The sequence below is a fragment of the Parus major genome, chromosome 6 (genome assembly GCF_001522545.3).
Source record: "Parus major isolate Abel chromosome 6, Parus_major1.1, whole genome shotgun sequence".
Classification (NCBI taxonomy): domain Eukaryota; kingdom Metazoa; phylum Chordata; class Aves; order Passeriformes; family Paridae; genus Parus; species Parus major.
In genome coordinates, this window is record NC_031775.1 from 11,038,191 (window position 1) to 11,059,086 (window position 20,896).

The 20,896-nt window shown below is 44.1% G+C and overlaps 1 protein-coding gene across 14 annotated transcripts in view; it reads left to right on the plus strand.

Moving 5' to 3' along the window:
• CAMK2G (calcium/calmodulin dependent protein kinase II gamma) overlaps positions 1-20,896 on the plus strand; it is a 119,214-nt gene that overhangs the window by 94,814 nt on the left and 3,504 nt on the right. For 3 of the 14 annotated variants that reach the window (XM_033515832.1, XM_015633074.2, XM_015633083.2), the window contains 9 exons: positions 4,360-4,392; positions 8,431-8,499; positions 10,111-10,155; positions 10,786-10,834; positions 12,877-12,990; positions 14,622-14,747; positions 17,206-17,281; positions 17,767-17,861; positions 18,935-19,180. In XM_033515832.1, the coding sequence (XP_033371723.1) occupies positions 4,360-4,392; positions 8,431-8,499; positions 10,111-10,155; positions 10,786-10,834; positions 12,877-12,990; positions 14,622-14,747; positions 17,206-17,281; positions 17,767-17,861; positions 18,935-19,167 (840 nt within the window). In that variant the 3' untranslated portion in view covers positions 19,168-19,180. The remainder of the gene's footprint in view (positions 1-4,359; positions 4,393-8,430; positions 8,500-10,110; positions 10,156-10,785; positions 10,835-12,876; positions 12,991-14,621; positions 14,748-17,205; positions 17,282-17,766; positions 17,862-18,934; positions 19,181-20,896) is intronic. The other 11 variants (XM_015633077.2, XM_015633075.2, XM_015633079.2 and 8 more) reach the window with 11 other exon arrangements.

The following is a 20,896-nucleotide window of genomic DNA, read 5'->3' on the forward strand; positions in this document are numbered from 1 at the left end:
CCCTGTAGTTAGTGTTACAGTCCTACTGCTGATTTTTTTTTTAAAATTTGTTTGTGTTTTTTTTGTTTTTTGGTTTTGGGTAGCACTTCAAAGAGTTATGTTCCCTCTTTTCCAAAGGGGTATTTCACTTCCTGCTGTTGTGAGAGGTTGTGTGTGTTTCGCAGGGCCTGTAAGACCTGTTTCTATAAGCAGAATTTTTTAATGCACAAAGTGTTATTTTCAGTTAAGCATGTAATTGTAATTGTTTTTAAATTGGTCCTTCTCTAAACTCTTTGTCAGTTTCTTTTTTTCTTTCTTGTTTACTTCTGACCACTTGGGTTTGTGACTAGGATTTACAAAATTGTATCAGTAATGTTCTTCAGGCCCACTGTAACACTGTGTGGATAGTAAATTGTGGAGCATGCTGTGGGATGCAGGAAATTTTAACAGCATTCACTTGCAATGCTCTGCCAAGTCTGTTGATTTTCTACCTTGTCTTTCCGCCACATGCACTCTGTTTTCTTTCCCTGTAAAAGCTGAATAGCACAGCTGAAAGGAGAATTCAACTGAAAGTGGAAAAATCCATTTATTTGGTATAACAAGGTTAATGTTCTAAAATCTGCTCTATATATTACATAACTGCAGAGAGGTACCAAATACCATTTGTTCTGCTGTTTGTAAGGAATATTGCAGTAAATGTACATTTTATGCCTGATGTATACCAGCTTTCCCTGCCTTTTGCCCAGTAAAGAGTATGTGGGGAAGGAAGTATGCTCTGTAAACTGGCATGGCTGCTGGGAAGCAGCTGGTCAAAGCATGCCTGAAACAGAGAAAGGTGAAGCAACCTATGAAATCTGCCAGGGTCAAGTAACATTCATACCATGACCAGTGGGAGTTAATTTTCCTATCTCTGCATCTGGACTTGTTATAATCTTAAAGCCATACTGTTTAAACATTCTTTATCGTAAAGTTAAACAGGAAGAACCCAAGTTCATCTGAACAGCAGAGTTTTGTGCTGAACTGTGTTGTGCAAGACACCTAGGGAATGCTTCAGATCTGTTTAAGTGCTGACATCCAGTAGCACATTATATCCACCTTTGATGCATTCAGTTTTTTCACTGCATTGTTGTAATGCCTAGAAACACCAACTGAGATCAAGGGTCCAGTGTGCTTAGCTAGTGGTGGCTAAGCAGAAAATCCCTGCCTCTTAGCTTACAACTTAAATACACAAGCTGACAAAAGGGCAAGAGAGAAGATAGTTTGACAAAGATTAAATTATTTGCTCAGCATCACACAAAAGGGCTAAAGCAGAAGGAGAAATAGGACATCAAATTTGCTGGTTCAAGATGACTCTCACTATGATGATCTGCTTTTAGTTCAACATTTTTTTCCTACATTAAGTTCTGAAATTACTCTACTCTCCATAGGAATATGAGTTGCTGCAAGCATGATATTTTATGGAAAATACTGTCAGTATCAGGCTGGGGAGAACTGCATGTAGAAGACAGAAACACAAAAAGCTGTCATAAATAAAATAGCCATGTTAAGTTCCCAGGACTGTGAATGGGACCTTGCTTGGAATCACTCTTTTTCTTACAGTATGTTTTAGTATGTGTTATGGAATGATTCATGCTCACCATTTCTAGTATTTTTTTCTGCCATGCTGAAGAGACTGATTCTTCAGGTTGTCTTCTGTCACCTGCTGACTTCTGTTGGTTGTTACCTAAAGCAAGTCTCTTCCTTAAGTTTCACTGTAGAGAATCTGCTCCTCTTTCGAAATGAACACCTAAAATTCACACATGTAATAAAAATAGAACTGTAGCAAACATTCATCCCTAGGTTTGTTGTCTGTACTGCTTTGGGAGAATGTTTTGTCACTCAAGTGTAGGGAAGCCCTTAAAGTGATCAGTGAGGTACTTTACCATAGGCTGTTTCTGCCTTTAACAACTTTTTTTCATGCCCTGGGACATCTCTGCACTGCCCAGAAGCTCTTAGAGATGTATCTGTGTTATGGAAGGGAAAGAGAACTCTATAACTAAACTTCTGTTCTCTTATTTACTTTGCTAAGTTGCAGTCACATTACAAGAAGAACAAAAAGCTTTGCTCACTCAGCTAGTCACCTTGGGAAAGTAGCAATAGATGGTTCTGATGCAGCTGTTAAGATGTATTAGGAGGTTGATCTGGTTTTAGTAACTTCCTTGTATATGATTAGACTTAAGAAGTTTTGATGCTTTAGCACTTACTGCCAGTGCCTTATGTTGTCATTTTCTAACCTGTCTTGTGTTTTAGTAGTATTTTCATGCCCTGTCATAACACAGACCTCACTCCTCGCCCTTTTCACACTGCCAACCTAGCTTTTCTTCCCTGTGCTATTATAGTAGCCAGTAATAATGTGCTTTCTGGGATTTCTACACTATATCATGCCCTGTAATAGACTAACACTGTTTTAAATTTAGCTTGCACTCCAATTAAGTTCTGATCTGCAGAGGGTTCTGTTTCCTTCTGTGTCAGTGTTACTTGTGCTTCTGTGTAAGTGGATGTTTGTTTTCTGCATGGTTTGGTTGATTCTTTTCATATTGAACCTTTTGCTTGTATCTTAACATTTTCTGTCCCTTTTCTCTCTTTTGTAACTTACTGTAAGTCTGTGTGAATTTCAAATGATTTTGTCTTTCTTAGAGACAGGTTTACCTCGGTATCCATATAGTCTCCTTTTATCTGCTGCAACTTACAGGATACACTAAAAGTAAAAATTGAAGTTTTCTATTGGTGTGAATTTCCAATTTTTCCAGTTAAAAATTTCCTGTTGTGATGGGGTACAAGGATTTCTCTGGGTTGATGGCAGTCTAAGCATTATATTCATGCACTGGTAGTACATGCTATTTTAGCTCTAGCTTGAGAAGCCTGTGGAGAACCTAAATTGTCCCGAAAGAAATGAGAGGAAACACAAATTTGTAAACCATGTAATGGCAAGCCCTATGTTGTGCCTCCATGAAGTGGAAGATTTGTGAACCAAATGCTGAACAGATTAGAGCCTGTACTGGAATTAAAGAACAGATGGAGGCAGAAGCTTTGCTGTTTTGAGTCTGCTCATGCAGTGGCTATGTGACTGTGGACTGTATGGTGTGATTAGGAATGTGGTTCTGCGTGTGAGGTGAACATGGGCACTTCTGCTTTCAAAGACATTCCAGCCTGCCTGTGTGCTTGAGCTCTGATATGAGGATAGCAGGGATGAAGGCAATATTCAAGGTAAGAGCTGCGAAGGCTTAGTAAGTGTATGAGGTGGGGAGCTCCAAGTCCATGGCCTGTTCTGCACTCGCAGGCTGCTCCAGGGCGTGCTGTGGTAGTATGCAGGAGTCCAGAGCTGCAGAACTGTGCCCATTCCATTGTGGGTTTTGACTGACATGATGTGTGCTGTCCTATACCACTCTGTGGGCTAGACCGTAGTAAGCAGCAGAGAAATAGCCTGGATAGTACCAAAGGGGAAGGGCAGGTGGAAAATGTACATGGAGACAGCAAGGGGAAGGTGTAGCATTGTAATGCTGAAAGACCTGCCAGGGTCAGCTTGAACTGGATGACACTCAAAGTTTAGTGAAAGAGGAAGGCATGCTGAGCCTCATTTACTGGAGAGTGCAGTTTGATGTGAAGGTGTCTTTGAAGATGACTGAAGATGCCATTGAACAAGAGTAGAGTCCAAGAAGGTTGAGTAGCTTGAACCTGTTTGTTCTTCTCCCAATACCTGAGAGTGCAAAGTGTTCTGGCTGTTGAGTGCTTCTGTCTTTCTTGTTTGAACATTAGTGCACCTTACCTCTCCAATCAACCCCAAATTCTATGTGAGGGAACCTTTCTCCTCCCCATGCTATGCACCCAAGTTCCCTCTTCTTTCTTTAGCCTCTGCGTGTGCCTTTCTGTTGTGGCCTTCTCCCTATCCTCTAATTTGAGTTGCAAACACACCTGCATCCTCCAAATGTGGACACACAGGGGGTTTCTGCCTACCTCTTCAGTTTGGCTGGGGAAGCTGCCCCATTGTCTGAGGTGGGAGAACACAGAGAGACACCCCCTTGTATCCCACATCTTGTGCATATATATTGCTCTCTTCTTCTCTCCTTATATCAGTGTGTGGGGCACCTATATTCTGACCTCAGTGTTTGAGGGGATGGGGGTCTTCAGCCTTGCCCTTTCCCCTGGTGTGCTTTAATGGTGACATCTCTCTCTTTTCCTTTTTTCCGTGTCTGTGCATTTCTGCTGGTGCTTATACCTGCCTCAGGGGAGCATTATTGGCAGGGGGGCCCTTGCTGGCACACTAATGTGTGAATAGTTTCTGTGCTTTTCTTCTCATCTCCTCTCTTCCCTTCTCTTTCCCTCTCTCAATGATGTGTCCAGAAAAGGAAGTCGAGCTCCAGTGTGCATTTGATGGTGAGCACCTCCCGTAAGCTGCCTGCGATTCATGCCTCTGCCATTTTCCATGCCATGCACGCTCGGCTTGTGCTCATCACCCTACATAGCATGTCCGTGCAGGGGGGGTGGCAGGGGGGATCAGTGTGCACTCAAGGGTCCATGTCCTCACAAAAAGGGCTCTGTGATCCTCTGGCCACATACAGCTCCCATTTTGTGCAGAAAATCCAACTACTGGCAACACAGTTTGACTTTGCCTGCTCTGAGTGTGAAACAAAAAAAGACAGTGGTTCTCTTGGGCTCGGCAGAGCAGGTGTGTGCCTCGTCTGGATGCGAGGCTTTGTCATTCTGTTACAGAGGTGCCAAAAAAAGGAACAGGTGCTTTGCCTGGTGTTGGTGCTGTCATCCTTGATAGGAGCATTGCAGCGTAGAACAAACTGGGAGTCACTCCAAATGTGGCAGAGACTGATGGGGCTCCACTGTTCAGATGAAATGTGTGGGCACAGCACCACTGGGCAGCTCAGAGCTGCCGGTCACTTCTTTTTTTAGTGTACTTACTGAAAAGGTTTGTCAGAGCCTTTATAATCCAAAATTTCCTTTTGTGCTGACCTTGTTTATGTATCCCAGCATGACCAAATACCCAGTAACTGCCTCCCGTGTCTTGTACATTTCCTTTTTCATCCATCAAGGTGTTTGACTTTTATAGAATTTGTCAAAAAAAGTAGTCAAATCCACTCTCAAGGGTCCAAAGAGGAAATTGGCCAGTGTCATATTGTCAGAAGTCATACACAGCCCCATTGACATACTTCAACACCAAGATATGAACTGTAACTAAATTACAAAAATTATTGTATTATCTCCTATGCACAGAAAAGTAACAGAAAATATTTCTCACCTGATTCAGATAGAAGTGGGAATGTTACAGGATCAAGAAAGCAAAATAATGTTTTTTCATTACTACCTGGAAGATATTTCTCCTCTTCCTCCTTCAGTGATACCTTAAAACTGTGTGAAAAAAAAAAAACAAAAAACAAAAAAACCCACGAAAAAATTAATCCCAAAGTACTGCCTTGAAAATCTGAAGTGAGTGACTCACTTTTCACCAGCCCTGCCTTTTTGCGGGGCAGAAATTCACAGAAATTCGCCTTTCTTACCCTTCCTTTTTGCCCACTGCCAGCAATACTTAAATTCCCTTTGAATATTGTTTTAAAGCAGCTGGGATATGTAAACCATGTAAGCATCAGCCTCTGAAAACATGAAAGCAGTGAAAGTGGCTGAAAAAACTGAGACAGCCGTGTGTTGGTAGTTCCTTTCTTTTAGTCAGCTACATGTGTGTGTCCCTACGATATGAGCGCTGGTCTGTTTTCTTTCTCTTGCACCCTCTGTGTTGTTCATGCCTGTCTGTCTGTCTCTTGTCAGGAAATGTTGCCAACTGCTGTGCCAAAACTAATCGTGTTGCAGACCTTAAAAAGGGCCTAGCACCTTTTTAGGTGAATTGGCCTCTTTCAACTTGAGTTGTACAGAATTACCCAGGATTGTACCCTGGCCAGTGAGTGATGTTGGCAGGCAGCAGGGAGGAAGGAGGGCTAAGAGCTGGCTGTGCTGCCTGCATTTCTGGGAAGGGAAGGCTAGCTTTTTCCAGGGAAGAGCAGTTGGCTAGATGGCCACATGACATGAGTGTATGCAGGAAGCTCAATATGTCAGATACCTTCCCTCACCTGAGAAAGAGCTGTGAAAAAAAGTGTAGGCTAAGCTGCCTCTAATTTCACTGGGACACTATCCTGTAGTAAAATGCTATCCAATTCTGGACTAGCAAACATGATACATGATCATCTTCAGCCCACTGGCTGGGAAAGAATATCATTGGTGAGCTGGGTGCTCAGTGCAGACTGGAAGGCAGGCTGTGTGCTTTGGGTGTGGAGTGATTTGCACTTTATAAGCCAACATAACACTCCTAACAGGCTATAGTTAGCTTTTTTTTTGAACAGTGGCTTCCTGGATGTTTGTTTAGGTTTTGGTCGGGGTTTTTTGTGATTTATTTTGTTTGTTTGGGGTGTTTGTTTGTTTGGCGTTTTTGTTTGTTTTGGGGTTTTTTTTGGTTGGTGGGGTTTTTTGTTGGTTTGGGGTTTTTTTTGTTAGTCAGTGGATTTTTTTTTTAGTTGTTGTTTTTTTTTAGGTTAGTTTTGTTTAGGTTTTTTTTTTTTCTCATTTGGCTTTAGTTATAAAGCCTTCCAAAACACTGGAATTATTTTTGTATAGTTTCTTTCATACTAATTTTATCTTCTTATCCCAGTGGACTAAGAAAAATGGGTTACATTCCTCTCACTGGAAGGGGTTTGGAAGATAGATCTCTGCATTAGGATCACTGTTTCTGAAGAAGTACAAGAGCCTCAGTGCTGTGTGGAGAGGTGGACCATTGTCAAAAGTTTGATTGTGTTTGTACCACAAAATAGCTTGAGATTAATTTTTTCAGGTTGATCTGCTCCTCTTTTACATCCACAGTGATCTGTAATCTCTTCTACCATCAGGCTGGAAATACATGCATGAAAAAAACTCATGAAAGGCAAGAGTCTTAGGACAATGCAGGAATGTCTAGAAAGAGGCAGCAAACTGTGATTTCTGTTGTATTTCTCCATTCTTAGGTTGGAGTTTGAGTGTATATGTTCTTTTTTTTCCATGTACTTCTAAAAAGTTCATTCCTGCCTCTCTCTCTCTTCTACTTTTTCCTCCCTCCACCTGCCCCATCTTCATCTTTTGTTTCTCCTCTCTCCCTCTCCAAAAGGGATAGTTAAGCCAAGACATGTTGCCTGTGAAGAAAAACCAAACTGTTAGTAGGTGTTTGTTAAGTCTTGATCTTACAAGATCTGTCACTGGTTGACATAATTACACCTTTGGTAGATGTTTTCCAGCTTAGCATTTGACTTTCCATTCTTTGTGGTGTTTGTGGTGTGGTGATGAGGGCCTGATGTTTTGCAGTATGAGTTTGCACTCCCTGAGTGGGATAGAGAGCCTCTGCAACGAGGGCACACTACTGTGAGCTCCCATCAGGTACCCTGATCTCTAAATTAAGGAGTGTGAGCGAGGCTCCTGCAGTGCCAATTTTGACCTTGCTGCTGGTGTCTAGCAGCAAAAGAGATATAGCCTGGTGTGGGAGTCACACATGGGCTGGATTTGTGGGCTAGGAACTCTATACTTATGGACATTTATGGCTTCCTACAAACAGACTTGGCTCGTTCCTGGTGTACATGACTCAATGGGATGATTCTTTTCAGCAAGCTGGTGATGGCTTCACTGTTGTGCTGTATGAATGCAGGAAATAGATTTTATTCTTCTACCACAGCTACAAGAGAGTCTGAAGAGGGGGAAGATGAAAAGTTGCTGGGCACCATCCAGAGAACTTCCTACTTGTGGAACTATATGGTCTTTTCCTTATGTCCCAATCCCATTCCTTTCAATATTTTGGTCTTCAAGTCTCTTTGTTCAGGTCACAGCAGGGATACTACATATCATACATTACTTTTTCTCTACCTTTTCTAGGGCTGATCACACTTTTACTTGGATCAATAGATCCCCTGGAATTCTCAGCATTATCACATACCTAGAACTGTTTCTGTACACTTTGGGCCACCTCAGACTTGACTCTCATTTTTGCCCTGTTTCAGACCATGACTATTGTGTCTCTCACTTCTGTAGTCTCTTTCTCTCAGGACAGCTGCCATCTCTCATTTTTCTTCACCAGATATTTTTGTTAGTGCTCATTGCAGGATTCTCTCCACCCCTTTGGGCTGCTGCCTTTTTGCCTTCTGTTTTCCTTCCTTATAGCTCTAGCAGTCCATTCATATTTGGATTTTGGTACATCCCTTACAACTTCTATTGCCTCTGGGGGAAGGATGATGTCCAGCAACCCAGGCAGCACTCCTCCTTCCTCCCTCTTCTTGGTGACTGAGCCTGTGGGGAGGGTTGGGTCTGAGGAGATGGTTGGGGTTGAATCAATACTGTCATTTTCTTGCTGCCTCTGCTGCCCAGCAGGGGAACTAAAACCATGTTTTTCTGTCTCAGCCACAGAGCAACAACAAAACCAGTATAGTAAGCACTGCAAAAGAAACACCCCCAGTGCAGACGTCCATGGTATCTTCCCCAACCGCTATTTTTTTTCCTGTTTGTTTAATTTTGATTCTGTCCTCTCCCCTTCTTCTCCCAAACCCTTTCCTGAGTGCTGCTTGTGCCACTCTGTTTCAGCTTATGTTTTGGCTTCGTTCTGTCTGTGTCCCTGTGCTGCTGTGGGGCCTGATCACAGCCTCACAGGCTTTGGGATGGGGGTGCTGAGCAGAGCTGTGGTTGGATGTGGGGATCGCAGCTTGCCTGGACTTCCCCATGTGCCACCCCTGTATAGTTCTGTGTGTCAACTGTTCCTGCTGGCTTTGGGGAGGATGGTTTTGAAGAAGAGAGTGTCAAGCTCCGTCCACTCTCCAGCACTCAGGAAAAGGAGGATGGACTTCAGGACACCAGGGAAGAAAGGGCAGACAAAGGGTTTTTAGAAGAATCCTTTGCTGGCCTATTTGGCCTGCTCAGTTGAGTGGCTGATCTCCTGTAGCTCACTGACTTGCTGGGCTGTCAAGCTCTGTTTGGCCTGTGTGCAAGCTCTGCAGTGCCAGTACAGTGCCAGTGCCAAGTACATTGAACAGCACAGCTTGGGTGTGTGGCCTGCATCAGTACCCATGGAAGATCAAGCAGTGCAGTGGGTGGCAGAGGCAGATGGGTGAGTGTACAGCCCTGCCCAGCAGCCCTGATGCCCTTGCTGAGCCACCCAGAAAGAATGACAGCAGTGGGAGGAGATGGTGCCAGGATCCTGAAGTCTTTTCCTGGTAATGAAGGGATGAGTGCAGGAGCTAGTTAGTACCAATAGGCCTGGTAGCTCTTTGTTGTCTGTCTCTGGAGAGTTGGATTTGGCATTTTTGGGGGCACAGGAAGGTGGGATTTGGTGTTGGGTTTTTTGTTGTAGGATGAAGAATTCTCGGGACACTTCATAATTTTCCGCTTTCTTTTCACTAGCTTTGTTCATGATGTTTTTGATATTGAGAGAGCCTTTCTAAATTATTAAATATGGTTATTATTGAGATTGGAGCTCATTTCAGAGACTTTTAGAAAAATGTGCCTTTTTTCACAGTTCCTCAGCAAGTCCTCTCTGAGAGGCTTTGAGGTGGTCTGGCTCATCCTTTTTTTTATTATGGAAATTATGAATGTCCCTTTTTTAGGGTAAAATACCCAGCAACCTTTCCAAAAAACTGGGAGACAAAGGCCCCAGCCCAGTTATCCTTTCTTCAGCTATCCCATTATCCTTTCTTCCCCCTCTCGTCTTCTGAAGAATTTTCCAATGAGGACACTGGAGGGGTCATTACTTCATGAATGGCTGCAGAGGGTGCAGACTGGCTGCTTGGTTGCCCCCTGGTGTCTGTGCCAGCCTAGTTCACTGGAAGCGAATTGGGAATTAGGGGCAGTTGCAGGGAAGCTGGGGGCTTTGTCTCCTTGTGACTTTAGCTTTTAGTGCAGCCTCTCTCTTAATGAAACCTGTGCAGGAAGTGTGTGCGCACACACGCAGGCACATGTGTGCTGTTTGGAGTTTGTGATTTGATTTGCTTTTTTTAATGTCAGCCACCTTTTTTCCACTTGCTGGGGAGTGAAAGTAAATGAGAGAATGCTTTGGAACTAGAGTTTAATGATTCTTCCATCCTTTCCTAGGAGCCTCAAACAACTGTTGTCCATAATGCTACAGATGGCATAAAGGTAAGGGATGGAAGTGTTGCCAGAGAAACCTCTGCTTCTCTCTTGTTCTTGTCTTCGTGTACCTTAATTCAGTTTCTACCTTTCCAATGTCTGGTTTGTAGCATGCTCCTGAATACTGCTGACAATAGACTAGAAGGGTTGTGTTATATGGCTGTGGATCTCTGAAGCAGGCTGAATAAAGACAACTGTTCAGATATTAACACATCTTTCCTATTGTAGTGTATAATCACCACTCTCTTTCGTATGTGGGATGGAAGAGGAGGTATAGGCACATTTTTTTCTTCTGCAAATGGACACTTCCTCTGAGAAAGGAGGAAGCCTAGGAGCCCTTCTTTAGCTTCTTGTGGCTATTCTTCCAAACAGAAGCAACTCTCATTAGATTTCATTTGACAGAGTTTGGTAGCTTCCACACTTGTAAAAGTTAATGGCTCGAACATGCAAAAGCTGAGCAGAGATGCTGTTATGTTTTGTATTTGGCCTGCTTACATCCAAATCTTCCTTGTATCATCCACTCCCTTCCATCCCTGCCAACGTTTTTGTGCTTTTCCCCATCTTTCTTCACAAAGAAATCAAACTATTTGCTCATGCTCCGACTGCTGATGCCTGGTAATGCTCTGTTCTGCCGTGCAGGGTTCCACAGAGAGCTGTAACACCACAACTGAAGATGAGGATCTGAAAGGTAGGTATTTTGCCTGTAATTTCTAATACAGTTAAGTGTAGGCAAGGGATTCTAGAGATTCAGTCATTGCCTTGAACTAGCTTCCCAGATTTCTGTGTCTGACTCAGTTCATAAATTCGCCATGACGCTGTCATTCCTGTCACAGTGGGACCGTGCATTGGGGAACCGTCTGACTTGGCCTCTGTGGTATATAAACACTGAGCTAATTTGTTTTTGTCTCAGAGTTGGAATTCTTTTCTTGCATATATCATAATCTGTTCATCTCCAGTCCATTTCTAGGTGTGGAAAATCCCTACCAGTCCCTTGAGGTTTGGTCTCTGCTTGTGTTTTTGTGCTTCCCTGTAGATTACGGGGAGTTGAAACCTCTCTGTTACTACTCAGTCTCCCTTTTCACCCCTTTCTGGGAATCTTTCTTGTGATATGCAAAGACTTCCCTTGTTATTTTTTCTCTTTGGGTTTATTTTTTTTCTAAGATGAAGATCATTCTCAGCCTGTTGTCCTTGACTGAGATATCAGTAGAGGGAGAGGCTGAGAAGAGATTTCATGCCTTTCAGTGACCATATCATAAATATTCTGTGCTTGTAAAACTCTTTAAATGAAGGAGCTCCAAGTTCCGTATCTGCTTGTGTTGTTTGAGCAGCTTTCTTTTGCCTAACCTCCCTAACAAAGGATGAGCAGACATTTTCCTGAACAAGCAAGTTTGGGATGGGTGTAGGTAGTTTGCATTCTGAGACAAATGTGTTAATAACTTGCATTTTGAGGCAGAGGTATTCTCATGCTCCCTGAGAGCATGTATGTAAATCAGTTCACTGATTTACAAAAATCAGTGCTGACCCTGTGATGTAGCAGCAATGTCACCTCTGTCAGTGGGGTAGTTCCTGATGCTTTTCCCATGGCTTGTCATAAGCTGCTGGCTCCTCTTCTGAGGAATCACAGGGAGCAGAAACACATGCCAGTGAGTGAATGAGCTCTGCAATACAGATTGTTTCAGATAAGACCTGGCCTCATTACAGGACAGTGTTCTAGCTCCTACCTTTTTGCCAAAGAGTAATCCGTGCCTTAAGAACCTAGCTTTGAGGGACGGGAACTGGATGGGTTTCACAGTGTGGTAATGAATTTGATTTATCATCACTGCTGGATAGCCATCCAGAACAGGTATTTGTCCAGAACCTTGTCTCCTGTGGCACTTTCTATTCTGGAGAGGTCCCATGGGTTGAGCTAGCAGAGCCAATGGGTGTTGTAAGTAAGGAATACAAATTCTGCAAGGAAAAGAAGTCTAGAACTGGAACAGAAGGTGGGGAGGAAGGAAGGCAGCTGGTCAGTGTATAGAGTTTTATAGGGCTACATTGCTACAGATCAAAACTGTGTTTTGGGTGTTTTGTCAGAGGTTAGAAAATTTTGTTATGATTTTAGTAAAAGGGAACATTTGAATGGTGATTGGGAGGGAAACAGTTTGCACAGTAGTGGTTTGTGCTGTGGCCAGCTCTGGTAATTTTAGTCCTCCAGTTTTAAGTGTAGCTGTGTTCACCAGCGTTCCTTTTCCATTCCTGCCCTTCCACATTTTAAGATAAGCAAGCACTTGAGCAAAACTAAGTAGACCAAAAGGTTTGGGAGTGTTGGAGTTCTCAGTGTTCTACATAGCCATGACTCTCTGAAAAGGGAAGTGTTTGTGCAGTTCCTCTGCCAACTTCTTGTTTTAAATAGACACCCGGATACACAGATGAGCTCTGCTGTGCTGTAGGAGACATTGTCTTTATCCATCAGCGAGTTGCCTCAGGGATTTGTTGTTTCCACTGGGATGGGGCTAAAGGCAGTGTGTGTCGTCGTTCTTCCTCCGCCCCTCTGCCCTTGTGTCATTCTAAATTGCACAGCAGGTTCATGTTGTAGAGCTGTCTACTTGGCTTTGCCCTGGAGGATACTCCTGCATGTTTTGTGCCCAGCATTGTGGTTTCTTTAATGTTCTCCTATTTCCTTTCTCTTTTTTTATTTACTGAACTTGCGTGTTTTGTTTGTGTTTGTGTTTTAATTCCCTGCCATGCTAGCTCCCCCTCTCTCCACCGGGGACGGCAGCTCAGTGCTTGAAGGACGGAGGCACAGTGAGAGCAAAACACAGACTGAGTCCATGCAGTCCCAGCTTTCTCTCTGTTTCTCAGCCAGTAAGTCCAGGGGTGCAGTGCTTCACAGCATCTTCTTCCCACCCCTTCCTCCATCCTTCCCATTTCTCCTTACCTAAGATTTTTCCTTTCCTCAACTTCCTTCCAAAATGTTGATTTTTCATTTCCAGTACTCCAGAATAAAAAGAAATCATCTCCCTTCCTGCAAAATACCCTCCTTTGCACACTGAATTTTTCCAAACATTTCCTTCCCTTTCTGAAAAAAAAACCAAAATCCAGAGCCTCATCCTAGCTAATTTCATTCCCTTGCTTTCATCTGGGTGAAATGTGGAGCTCTCTGTAGAGACACTGCCTTTTGGGGTTTCCTTAGGCAAGTCACTGCATTTCTCAGTTCTCCCTGTGGTAAATGGGGTCAGTGGTGCAGGTCTGCTTGTGGACGGGATGGACTGAATTCAATCTCACTTGTCAGAACTTCTGAGGACCTCAGACATGGATGGTGCTCAGAAGTACCAAAGGAACAAATACCAGTTTTTTCAGACTACTGTAAGGTGCTTTGAAAGGGAGGCTGTGGCTCCTGGAAGACCCCAAAGCATTTTTTAATCCATTATCAGGTGCTTTGAGTGAAAATCGTGTGATAATGTTGGCTCTGAAGAGCATTTGTCTGTCATGAGCTTCACCTTGTGTGTTTGTCTTGCTAGCTCAGTTAACTGGTACCATGGTTAGTCTATGAATTATAGGAAGTTCTGCCTGATATCTCCTGAATTTGCTAGCTCTGTTGAGGACCCTGTGGCTGAAAAACTCTGAAAATGCATATGAAAAAAGCTATAAGGTTAGAGAAAATCTAGGTGGAATTCACAGCCTTTCTCCTACACAGGCATACTGTACTAGCTGCCTGACTATTTAAAACAATAGTACAAGGACCTTTAGTGTGAGCTGGGAACATCTGGAGTATTTGATTTTGTTCAGGTCAGTCTAGGAAGGAAGAACGAGGTCTGTTCCTGTTGTATTTCCCTGGTTTTCTGTACACAGCACCAGCATATGATGCAGTAGTTGGAACATCTCTGTTACCTGTTTTTGAAGTAGCTCAAAGGATTTCAGACTGCTGGTTTGTAAGGTGCAATGGGAAAGGTGTTTTGCCTAGGCAGAATGGAAGGGAAATGATCTCTTCTGAAGTCCTTTTTGCTGTGAGCTGTGCATCACTGCTGTCTTCTTTATTCCTTCCTCTTGCTCTTAGTAAGGCCCTGCTTGGTACACTGAGGAGTGCCGAATTGCTTCTCTGCTAAGGGCATCAGTGTTCTCCCACTTTGCTTCCCTCCAAGCTGAGGTTTGCAGTGATTTGGATATCACTACTTTCTTGAACCCCACCTTGTACTTGCCCTTGTGCTGCTCTGTCACTACTCAGACCACTGTTTTAGGTCACCCTCGAACTTCCTCCAGCATTAGTGTAATTCCGGCTGTGCTTTTTGCACCAGTGTTTGGGTGGCCCCTGCCAAGCAGTGTCGGGCCAAGTGATGTGACAGAGGCAGGAGAGCAGGTAGAAGTTATTGGGATGTGGATGTGTCTGTGTGCCGACCGGGGCTGGGGCTGTGTGTGTCTGTACTTCTTTGTTGGTTTTTATTTTACTTTCTAATTTTTGTTTGTTTATCATTTTAACGCTTACATTTGTTTTGCAGCTACACAGTCTTGTGAAGAGAAGCTCCATGCCTGGGACAGCCCAGGGCAGACATTGGAGTTAGAACGTGCTCGGTCGGAGCCTTTGCTAACTCCAGTAGTTCCCTTTGTACTTAACCGAGCACCGTGTAAGTTAGCAGCTGGGTAGCAGTAGTGGAGTAGTGCGATTCACGCTAGTTTCCCTAGATGTAAAGCTCCCTCCTCTCTCCTCCCCTGCCCCTCTCCCGGTCCGTCCGAGTGGGGCCGGGGCTGGGCGCTCCGAGCTGGCGCGATCGCTCCCGCGGGGGCGCGGCCGCAGGAGCCGGCTGCGGGAGCGGCGGCGGCCGCTGGGGGGCGCCACGCTCAGGGTCGGGGAGCGGGGCCGCCCTCAGCGCAGCCCGGCCCGGCCCGCGGGGAGACAGAGCCGGGCCGAATGCTGCCCCGGCCTCGAACCGTGCCCGCTACACCGCGCTCCCCGGCCGGCAGTGTAGCTGCTGTGGCGGGGCTGCCTCCTGGGCTCGCACAAAGCAAGGTGGAGCAGCCGCGGGCCATGCTGGATGTCCGTGCTGGTGCATGTCGCCTCTCGCTTGTGCCTCTTTCGTGCCAGTTGGGAGGCCCCGCGGATTCACCGGGAGCGGCAGGTGCGAGTGCCGTCCCCCTGACATCCCGAGGCTCTCTGTCCTTCGGACAGTGTGGTCACCTCCCGTGTGCTGGTTCTAGCCGGGACATGTAGTGAAAGCCAGGAGATGAGCAGTCTGATGGGATGGACAGGCCTGATGGCACTGCATGAAGGCACCTTGGAAGGACATGGAGATGTCCTTAAGATGAGCCAGCATGCCGTGACTGTGGTCTGCACACTCCCTCACTCACCCCAAATGCAGCCTTTCCCATGGACTCCATCTTCTAGGTATTGATGGTGCATGTTTGGAGGTCCAATAAGTAGACCTTCATGTGAAAGTAATCCCATACAACTTGCTTGTAAGGACATTTTTCAAAACAGACATAGCCCACTGTGTCATTTTGACCCATTCCCTGTGTATCTCTTTTCACATGTGGAAGTGTATACAGCCTGCGTAGCAAAACCAGCCACCTTATTGTTATGAGCCAGATTTTCCCTATCTGAGGCGTTTCTGAGGCTGGCTCAGTAGTAAAATTCTCTTAACTGATTTCCAGAATGGGTATGGACAACTTTCACAGCCAGTGAGATTATCTTGCTGCTCTTTGGCTGCACTTACCAATGGTAGGATGAGGTGGACATGTGGATTGCTCCTTATGGGCAAGGGGGAGAGCAGTTCAGAGTAGCATCTTCTGGCATTTAGAATGGAATTCAGCTTCTCTGACTTGAATATCTAAATATGGTAGGTTGGATTTAAACACCATTCTCCTAATGACAGGCATCTAAGATGCCTACATGAGACTTCTAGAAGTCCCAATTTCTTTCAAGGCCCAAAGGCAGAACAGTCAGGGGACTGATTCCATTTCAGACACCTAGATTTTAGATGCTGAAGGGCACAAGAACAGCACTTCAAGTGGTAGGAATTTTATATTATCTGATAACATTGAAAAGAATGCTAGAGAACCTCTTAAAAATCTGTATAATGTGCAGAAGAGTCTACCTACAAGTGTGGGAAAGGTTGAAGAGATGTGAGATTGTGCCTATAGGCTCAGACAGAAGTATGATGCATACAGTAGTTATAGAATAGAATTCTGTTGTTTAACAGACCTGATTGAAACTTTGTAAATCTTATGAATTCTTGAGGCCTGCATGGATGATGGAACACTGCAGAGGGGATGGGGCAATCTGCTGTGGGGAACCAAGAGAAGAAAGTACAGAAGTGCTGGCCACATGGGGGCCAAACAACAGTAGACAGCCAGCCCTTGTCCTCATTCATCTTGAAATCCAGTGTGCTGGGCTGACTTAATGGCAATGCTGTCAGAGTGCTGTAAAGAATTGTGCCATAGGGATTGGCAGAAGATAACTGCCTGAGGAACAGTGTGCACAACTCAGACATAGCTAGCACCTGCTCATCCAACCCATCCATCCTGCTGCCATCCTTCCTATCTTGCAGAAGCCATCCTTACATGTTCCAGTTGCTTGCTTGCAGCATTCACAATAGCTGAGGTATTGATGATGGTGATAGGCAAGTTGTTGGGAGACTCTTTCCAATTGGCTTGATCTGTGTGTGGCCATTTGTATATGGCTACTGTGGTGAAGGTTTTCCACATCTTACACTGCCAGACAAGTACTTCACGTGGGCAGGGTCACTGGCATTCATTGACTTCCCAGACTCCCCCAAAGCAGCTCAAACTTTCATTAAGGAGACACCTCTGGTTCCTTAGACCTTTCTAGAAGAAAAAAATGGAATATAGTTTCTTTATTTCCTTTCTCCCTGCATTATGGGATCACCATTTCCCTTTCATACCACTGCCTCCCTACTCTCATGTGGATGACTGTCTGTGCTGCATATCTCCAGAATGCAGGGAGCAGCATCCTATGAGATTTAGACTAATGGTGCTCTACAAATTACTTGTAGGAAGCACCCACTAGCCTCATATTTCTACTGAGCTCTTCAGCACAGCTAAATTGCTCTTTCTGCTTGTTCACAGTGCGTAAGCAAGAGATCATTAAGATAACAGAGCAGCTGATAGAAGCCATCAACAATGGAGATTTTGAGGCTTATACGTAAGTAGAGATACTTTCTGACAGGTTGTTTATCAGTTTGTGTGCAAGTGATGCTCTGGCTCCTGAGTATGAGGAGCTGTCATGCAGTCAGGAATGGTAAAAGGTTTTATCCTTCTTAGCCTACATCAGTTAGGAGTAAGGGATGTAGTAGAGCTCTAAATGAATATCAAGTCAGGTATTAAACAGCAACAGGAACAACAATAGGAAAATGTCCTGGGTTGTAAGAAAAGTATAGGGGAGGGCAGTGAGAAGAACAGAAAGAGAATAAAAGGAAGGTCAGTAACCTAGAGGTTTATTTCATGTGAAATGCCATCTAGTTGGCTCCTCGAGTTACAGTCGGGCTGAGTCTTCAGGAACTAACTTCTTGGAGCAGGGAGATGTAATTAGGTGGACACAGGGTGTGAGTCAAATGGCATACCATTGACTGTGTGAATAGCTCTTGGGCTGAAATGCAAACTGTAAACCAGTGCTGCTTTTCTTTGCAGAAAAATCTGTGATCCTGGCTTGACCTCATTTGAACCTGAAGCACTGGGGAACCTGGTTGAAGGAATGGATTTCCATAAGTTTTACTTTGAAAACTGTGAGTGGGTAGATTTGGTGACTCTACTCTTCCTTTATGTGACATCTAGGGGGGAAAATTTGCCTTGTTTTTACTAGTTATCAGAATAAGCAGGAACTTGATTGTGCTTGGGTTACGATGCATTCATGAAAGCCAGCAGCCTTTTGCCAAAAAGCAACAATTTCAATTCTGTCCCCCACATCCTTTCACTCTAGGCACACAGTCTGCCAGGTGGAAATTTTTTTACCTGGCATAGACTGCAGGAGCTTTAAAAGTTCGAGGCACTGGACTTCTTACTGATATGAAAATGGAAAAAATGATCATATTTTGGTGGAATCAACATGTACGTTTGGGGTAGACATACTGAATGGTCAGGCATAAAGATGTTTTCCCTTTGAGTTTTCCCTGGATGGTTTGAGATGAACACCGAATGAACCTTTCATATAGACATAAGGGTCACCTTGTCAGCCTGGGGCAGGAAAGAGTTGGGAGAAATGCTATCATTTATACTATGGGATTTGTCTCCCTTCCTGGATGTCTGAACAGGATGAGATAATTGAAATTTAATTCCTGAGCTGTTCAATCTGTTTTGTTTTGGGGGTTAGTCAAGGTCTTTAGTATGGGCAGTATGTAGTTCTTTAAATATGCTTAAAGAGAGACTTTGTCTCTCTCAGCAACCTATTAGGGAGTGATTTTAACACTTCTCCGAGGTTTGTTCATATTTAATGCTGCCCTAGCTTAAAGATCTCCTGATTAATGACTCCTTTGCCATGATATTCTGTAAGTGAAAGGTCTTTTTCCATAACTGAAGAGATCGCAGTACTGATATTGAAAAGGTGGAGAGTATGCTTTGTAGAGGAAGTGGGGGCAAAGGGGCCTGGGGACTCCTGGCAGTAAGCGTGCAGTTCCTAAGGAGAACAACAGGTGATAGGGGAAAGAATTGCTTGGATGTTGCCTGAAAAATTGCAGGAGCAATTTTTTTGGCCTTCCAGAATCCAGTGGAAGGGAAGTAGAATATAGAAGACGTTGGAGAATGTGGGACGCTGTTCTTTCTTAGTCGTAAAACGAATCTGATGTTTTGCGTGTCCTGCCAGTACTGTCGAAGAACAGCAAACCAATCCACACGACCATCCTGAACCCCCACGTCCACGTCATCGGGGAGGACGCCGCCTGCATCGCGTACATCCGCCTGACGCAGTACATCGACGGCCAAGGCCGGCCCCGCACCACGCAGTCAGAGGAGACCCGTGTCTGGCACCGCCGGGATGGCAAGTGGCTCAATGTCCACTACCACTGCTCTGGAGCTCCTGCAGCACCTCTCCAGTGAGGATCAAATACGGGTATGGATTCTCAGGGCAGGAGTACATCACACACATGGCTGAGGCTGCTGTATGTGGGAATTCAGCATTCAAGGCTGTTTAGCTGGCTGTGAGATAACCATATTTAGTTGTCTGTAGGCTGAAAACTTCAGCTTGTAGATGGTGTTCCTTTAAGTCCTGTCCTCTGGACTTAGTATGGTTATCTGCTGTTCCTGGCAAATGGGGGTCATGTGCCAGACAGCTGGGCATAGGTGTCCTTGTAGCACCTATGCTTCCTCCAGGTGCTCAGGTCTGTGCTTGGACAAACAGCTAATCCGGAGCACAGTGGAAGACTGTCTCATGCTGTGCACAGGGTGGCCCTTTCACATCTACCTTTCCATGGGGGTCATTTCAGAGGATTTTTTTTTCTTTTATTATGTCATCTCCTAGAAAGGATATTGTAGAATCCATACAGAACAATATCTGTGCCATAAGGAGTAAGAGTTTATTCATATAAATTTTATCACTGATTTTCTGATACACAAAAGCTATTTAATGTACCATGTTGAGAAAACTCAGAGGGGAAAATAATCTAAACAAATTATAATATCAGAGGATTTAAAATATCTCCCAGTTAATTTGCCACAATTCAGCATTGGAAGAAACATGACTCTAAAATATGTCATGAAGAAATTATTGTTGCTTGCTCCTGAAGGACATCGGATCCATTTACTTCTTCAGCATTGAGGCATTCTGGTTTATTGCCTTAGTGGCTTCTTTTAATTAGATGTACAAAGTCTTCTGCATCCTTTTGTTTTATGTGAAATATGTCACATTCATTTTACAGGCCAAAGTTTCCTATCTTAGGACCTTTTAACTAAATATTTTCTATTTAAGGGCAAAACCAGCAAATATCTACAACTGGGAGGCAGCCTTTTTTTAATGTGGTCATTTAAGGATGAACCAGCCACTCAATTATAGTTGCTACTTGAGTCCTAGTTCTGTGAACAACCTGGGACTAAGCCAAGAGCAGTTTATATTCAAGTGTTGTGAGGTATTCAACCCTACTGAAGGCAGTGGGAAGGAATGTGAACTATCACAAGCAAGCTGCAGAGGTCACAGATGGAATTTGAAAAGCAAAAGCCAGTTGGGGGCACCAGAAGCAGGGAAGCTTTCAAGAAAGCTGGAAAATCAGCTGAATTTCCAGGGAGTAAGGCAGTGAGAAGGATAAAGCCTTTGCAGTAAAACAAAAAAAACTTGCATCGGATTTCATCACAGAAATGTTGAGGCAGATGTCTGTCCGATAAAAGATGCAGAAGAAATTATTAAATTAAAGGTCAGTGTGGCTCAGTGACTATGCCTAGGAGTTCTAAGGAAATTTAGAAGTGGAAAGTCTGCTGCAGTAAGAGGTGTGTTTCTTGGCTGTGGAAATGCTGAAGCCCTCCAAAAGTATGTGCTGGAGGGTTTCTGAAAACTGCAGAGCAGAAGCTATTTCCAAACCACAAAATGTTGGTTAAAACAATATTTAAAAATACCCTGTAAGCTACTAGAAGTTGAAGTATTTGCATGTATTTCTGGGTTCTGAAGGAAATGTACCCACAAGCAATTACAAATGGGGTCAGTGTGGGCAGCCCCCATCTGAATGTACTGAATCGTTTTGAAGCAGTGTTATCCTATGTGCAGTGAAAGCTAAGGATGAAGAATGAATGAGGTGAGTAAGAATGCTTAAAGTGAAATTAGTGGTTTCTTCTCACCTGG